The sequence below is a fragment of the Manis javanica genome, chromosome 12 (assembly GCF_040802235.1).
Source record: "Manis javanica isolate MJ-LG chromosome 12, MJ_LKY, whole genome shotgun sequence".
In the NCBI taxonomy this organism is placed as follows: Eukaryota; Metazoa; Chordata; class Mammalia; order Pholidota; family Manidae; genus Manis; species Manis javanica.
This window is the reverse complement of record NC_133167.1, coordinates 101931889-101937572: the sequence shown is the minus strand read 5'-3', so window position 1 is coordinate 101937572 and position 5684 is coordinate 101931889. Positions and strand designations below refer to the sequence as shown.

The 5684-nt window shown below is 44.1% G+C and overlaps 1 protein-coding gene across 2 annotated transcripts; it reads left to right on the top strand.

The window, feature by feature from the left end:
• The first annotated feature begins 414 nt into the window (after positions 1-414).
• Positions 415-3923, top strand: CDKN2AIP (CDKN2A interacting protein). 2 transcript variants are annotated; one of them, XM_017650344.3, is made up of 3 exons: positions 415-872; positions 1289-1388; positions 1824-1978. In XM_017650344.3, the coding sequence occupies exons 1-3, from the start codon at positions 601-603 to the stop codon at positions 1830-1832; spliced, it is 381 nt and encodes a 126-aa protein (XP_017505833.3). In that variant the 5' UTR covers positions 415-600; the 3' UTR covers positions 1833-1978. The 2 variants fall into 2 exon arrangements, with proteins under 2 accessions (XP_017505833.3, XP_017505831.3); XM_017650342.3 differs by having other exon boundaries at positions 417-872; positions 1289-1419; positions 1824-3923.
• The last annotated feature ends 1761 nt before the right edge of the window (positions 3924-5684 follow it).

Below are 5684 nucleotides of genomic sequence, written 5' to 3'. Positions count from 1 at the left end.
TATTTACGCGAATAGGCGCCCCCACGTTCCTAAGTGCCCGCGACCCGGACGGACTCGGGATGCTTCGCCTGTCGACGTTCACAACAGCGCTCGCAGCGGATTGTGACACAACCGAAAGATGGAGGAAACCTTTTGTTTACGATGGCCAGGCTCGAAGCCAGCGTCCCGGGGCGGGGACGCACAGCCCCGGCACCCGAACCGCCCCAAGCCCGTGAGGACGCGCGAGGAGGCGGTGGGAGCGCGCGGCGTCACAAAGCCGGGCCGGGAAACGCCGGGAAACCCCGCAGCCCGGCCCCCTTCCCGGGCGCCGCCACCGCCTCTCGGGGCCGCAGCGCGCTGGCCGCCGGGCGCCGCAAAGCGCCCTGGGAAAGCGCCGGAAAGACGCGCGGGCGGTCGGCGGCGGCGAGGTTATAAAAGGGAAGGAGCGCGCGGCGGGCGGAAGTGGGCGGTTCGGCTGCTGCGGGCGCTGCTGTTCGGCGTCCGGACCGCGCGAGGGGCGTTCTCGGCCTGCCGCTGGTGCAGGCCGCAGTGACAGGGCCCGCGCCCCCGCGTCCCCCCCTCTCCTCAGGTGCGGCGGCCCCAGCGGCCTGCAGGCCCAACATGGCGCAGGAGGTGTCGGAGTACCTGCGCCAGAACCCGAGGCTGGCAGCCTGGGTGGAGGCGCTGCGCTGCGAATGCGAGACCGACAAACACTGGCGCCACCGCCGGGAGTTCCTGCTCCGCAACGCCGGGGACCTGGCGCCCGCCGGCGGCGCCGCCTCGGCGGACGCGGGGGAGGCTGCGGACGCCGAGGGCGGGAGCCGCGGGCGGGAGATGCAGCAGCTCGTCTCCTTTTCCATGGCCTGGACCAACCACGTCTTCCTCGGATGCCGGTGAGTGCGGAGGCGGCGGTCCGCGCTTTGTCCCCCGTCGCCGGACTGGGGCCTGGACGCAGCGCGGGAATCCGCGGGACCGGCTGCCCTCGGAGGGCGCAACGGGCGTCTCTGCCCGAAGCCGGCGCGGTTAACAGCCCGTAGGGGTCCCCCCCCGCCTTAGATGGAGGGCTGCTGGTGCAGTTGCTGGCTGGCTACGCTCCGGTGGACGGACACTAAATTTAAAGGTTGCTGGGGAAGGACCCTGCCTCCCAGACCCCGGGGCATTTGTTTATGGGGTTCCAGGAAACACAGTTCTTGGCGGTTGGGACATTTTATTATAACCAGGAAATGCAGTTCCTGTGGCCCGTTCTTGCATACCAGAAGTATTGCTTAGGAAAAAAACTTTTTAAAAGTGTCTTTTCCTTCTTTTTCAGGTACCCTCAAAAAGTTATGGATAAAATACTTAGTATGGCTGAAGGCATCAAAGTGACAGATGCTCCAGTCCATACAACAAGAGACGAACTGGTTGCCAAGGTGAAGAAAAGAGGGATATCGAGTAGCAATGGTTAGCAGATCATAGATGTGAACATACATAGGAGTTTAGAATATGTTTGATGTAATTAGGAATTACTGTTGTTACTAATTTTTTAACAAGCTGGAATTTATGTAACGTTCAGTTGAAATGTTAAATTTGTCTGTCTTTTACTCTGAATTTGATAGTTCTCTTTGACTTCTTTAGATTTTGAAGTGTCAAACGTCTTATGCTGTTGATTTTTTAATATTTGAAACTAATGATGTTATTCAATAATGTTTTAAAAGAAATGAAGTTACTCTACACTTTTTAAAGAAACTATCCGTTCCTGAATCTTCTTGCCTTGTACCTTTATTTTAATGAGTATCTGTCTTAGAAATTTTCAGCTGATACGTATGAGGTAGACGTAGTCACATATCTGTTTTCCTTCTTTTTAGAAGAGGTAGACGAGCCGGTGAAGAAGCGAGTCATAGACGGAAAAAACAATTCTGCAGTTGAGCAAGATCGTGCAAAAACTTCTGCCAAAACAGAACGTGCGTCTGTTCAGCAGGAAAGCAGCTCGGCATGTTCTAAGTCGTCCACCAAATCGGAGAGTAGTGGAAACTCCGCTGGGAGCGCTGGCACCGTGGGTCAGAGTAGCTCTACAAGTGATGGAGATCAGCCCGTCTCCAGCCAGAGCAGCAGCAGCAGCGTTTCCTCTCAGGTACCAGCGGCGGGGTCTGGGAAAGCCGAGTCGGAAGGTCCAGATAAGCATGGTGGTGCAGCCGCTCTTGTTTCCTTGTTGAAATCTGGTGTTAATAGTCCTGTGACCCAGTCCACTGAGTCCAGACAGCCAAGTGGATCACCTAAAAAGAGTGCTTTGGAAGGCTCTTCAGTCGCAGCCTCTCAGAGCATCTCAGAGGTCGAGGTGCCCTTGTTGGGCTCCTCTGGAAACGCGGAAGAAGAGTTGCCACTGTTGGCTTCTAAACCTAGTTCAGAGACAGCTTCAAGTGGGTTACCTTCCAAAACTAGTTCAGAGGCAAGTGTTTCATCATCGGTTCCTAAAAATAGCTCCTCATCAGGCGCATCCTTACTAATGCCCCAGAGCAGCACCTCAAATGCGTCCGTGCTGACTTCCAAGACCACTTCACAGGTAGCCGCGTCACTGTTAGCTTCCAAGAGCGGTTCGCAGACCAGTGGGTCTCTGCTTCCCAAAAGCACTTCCTTAGCAAGTGTGTCTCAGCTGCCTTCTAAGAGCAGTTCTCAGACTAGCACATCACAGCTGCCTTCTAAAAGTGCGGCACAGTCAAGTGAGAGTGCTGTCAAATTCTCTTGTTGCAAGTTAACCAATGAGGATGTGAAACAGAAGCAGCCTTTTTTCAATAGACTGTATAAAACGGTGGCGTGGAAGTTGGTAGCTGTTGGTGGTTTTAGTCCCACTGTGAATCACGGAGAGCTCCTCAACGCAGCTATTGAGGCTCTGAAAGCAACACTGGATGTGTTTTTTGTCCCCCTGAAAGAACTGGCAGATCTGCCTCAAAACAAAAGCTCTCAAGAAAGTATTGTTTGTGAATTGAGATGCAAGTCTGTGTATTTGGGCACTGGCTGTGGAAAAAGCAAAGAAAATGCAAAAGCAGTTGCATCAAGAGAAGCATTGAAGTTATTTCTCAAGAAAAAGGTGGTGGTAAAAATATGTAAAAGAAAATACAGAGGCAGTGAAATAGAAGACCTGGTACTCCTTGATGAAGAATCAAGGCCTATAAACTTACCTCCAGCATTAAAGCATCCTCAAGAATTACTGTAGTATGTCCAGAATATCACTGCATACAGTGTCTCATTTGAAGAAAGGAACTGGCTTACTTTTGTATAATATAAAACACAGGCTTTCACAAATTTTGTATTGCTTTTTTCCAGTTTTGCAGAAAATTTACATTCTAGTTCTCTTCACACAGTAGAAGCTGTAAATACTTTATGAATGACAGCACACATTAAAAGGTATGCAGTAACAGCATCTCAATATGCTGTTTAATTTGCTGACGAAAATACTGTCTTCTATTTTTAATGATCCATTAGGTACGATGTGTAGTTCTATAGAGTCTTAAAATTTTTGTACTATGAATTTGGTGAAAATGTATTAAATTGTCTACCATGTTTTTTTTTTCTTTCTAGCAGAGTAAATCACATCAAAGAAAAGGGGACCATAGTATTTGAATCAAAGTCTGTGAACCTTAAGGTTTTAAGAGTGTTGCTCATAATGTTGAACGTGTTAAAGAATAAAAGAAGAAATAGTTGCCTCAGACTATTTTTATGAGAAGTTGTAAGCATTTTTAGGTATAAAGCAATATAAAGTACTTAAGTTTATTTTATTCTGAGGTTGTTAAATTCACCATGATTTTGACACTGCAGATTCTTTAAGTGGGTTAATTTATGTTTTGAGCTGAAATACAATTTACACTTTTTCTTAAAAGACATAAATGTGGGTTTCTATATTAAGCATATTTTGTGACTACTATTAACTGATTGATTTGTTTAGATATTAAATGCTTTAAGCTATTTTACCTTTTCAAGAAGTTGTGGTTTTTTTTTTTCCGACCAAGTCAGAACCAATTCCTGCAAGTAGGCTTCCCACTACTAGTCATTGTAAGTTACAACCAGGTAATTTTTCATAACTGTATACAACTTTTTTATGGATAGAGAAGTTAGAGTTTGCAAATCTAAAGCTAGATGGGTTTTTTGTTTGCAATTCTCATAGAAGAATACTGGGGAAAATAGCCATATTCCGCTCTTATGAGTCTATTCAATTAAATTACATTTGTTAGGAAAGAAATTGAATCCTGTGTCTGTATCTTAGGTGTTTCTGGCTGTGTACTTGATTATAGTATATAATTGTAATTGTTGTTTTTTTTGTTTTTTTCCCCAAACACTGGCCCAAAATTTTTTGCTATTTTTGTGGCCTTTTTTCTGGCTTTCTAGATGCTGCACATAAGCAGTAGTAGTGATAATGTACAGAGATAAATCAAGAAATAACCTTTTACATGCCAATTACATTGCGGTAGAAAATGGACCATAAGTGGCACGATTTTAAGTATGTAGAAGTTAATTCATACTCTAGAAATAATAGACAAGGTTACTTTTTATGTACTTCAAATAATTAGTTATTTTTATTCTACCAGATAACTTCTTTTACAAATGGTCACTTCTTAGCATGTTAAATTGGCTGCCAAAGCTCAGTCCATACTCTGTAAATGGGCAGCCTTCACATGCTGTGAGAAGCAGTGACGCGGCCACTGTGAAAGCGCTTTGACCGCCGCCTCTTCCTTCAGCCTTGGAGTGTGTGTTTTGTGGGACAGCGATTGCCAGAAAAGTGAGCCGAATATTACAAAGAACAAATAAATTTTTGTAATGTATCCAGTTAGGTGGCTTGGTAATTTCCTAAATTGGCTTGTTTCGAGTTAATATAAAGTTTATTGAAAATATTTTTAATTATAGTAACCTTTTGATATAATTGGAGGAAACTGCTTAGTGTAAAAAGCAGACATTTAATTTAAAACATTTATTTGCTATAACCTTATTAGAAGCTTTTATAATACTCTTAATAGGATTTGAAGAATCCCTGATTTAAGAGAAGTGCATATTTTGTAATTCTAGATAGTATAGTGCAGAAGAAAAGCTTTGGGATCTCTTATTCTTGAGATAGAATCTTGGCTTTTTCTGGGAATTTAACCTTTTAACTTGTAAAATGGAAGTAACAGCTGCCTCAGAGAGCTGTGAAGGTTAAATGAGATGATACGTTTAAGGTGCCAGTATAGTGCAACATTCCATAGTCATTAATTACGTGTACATGTGTACTCATCGCTTCACAACCTTATGAATAGCTATTCTCATTCGGCTCATTTATCAAGTGAAGAAAAAATAATTTGGTCAGAGATCGAATTCCAGCCCATATTTGATTCAGAGCCCAAGCTCTGACTATATATATATATATTTTTAATAATTTTTTATTAAGGTCTGACTATATTGCTTATTACCTTTCTCGTTTTTCTAAGTACTAAAATGTCTGAAAATCCCCCTCAGGCTGTGGTTTTCTCCCAGTTTTATTAAGTAACCTTAACATCTTTCCCAAAGTTTCATTTCCTTGAAATGAGTCACATCCTGAGCTCTTCTGTTTATTAGTGCTTCTCCTTAGTACTTGAATGTCTTGAATATTCTCACTAGGGAATTATCCTATATGGGTGCAGCTGAAGTTTGTTGAACACCCAAAAATAATTTGCAGTCAAGTTTATAAAATAATTTATGATAGGAAATACTGAATTTTTTTA

What these genes read in the sequence shown, in the direction of transcription:
- CDKN2AIP (XM_017650342.3), top strand. Translation starts at nt 601, where the DNA reads ATGGCGCAGGAGGTGTCGGAGTACCTGCGCCAGAACCCGAGGCTGGCA. An exon ending in CACGTCTTCCTCGGATGCCG is followed by an intron (nt 873 to 1,288) that starts GTGAGTGCGGAG and finishes CTTCTTTTTCAG; the next exon opens with GTACCCTCAAAAAGTTATGG. An exon ending in AGGGATATCGAGTAGCAATG is followed by an intron (nt 1,420 to 1,823) that starts GTTAGCAGATCA and finishes CCTTCTTTTTAG; the next exon opens with AAGAGGTAGACGAGCCGGTG.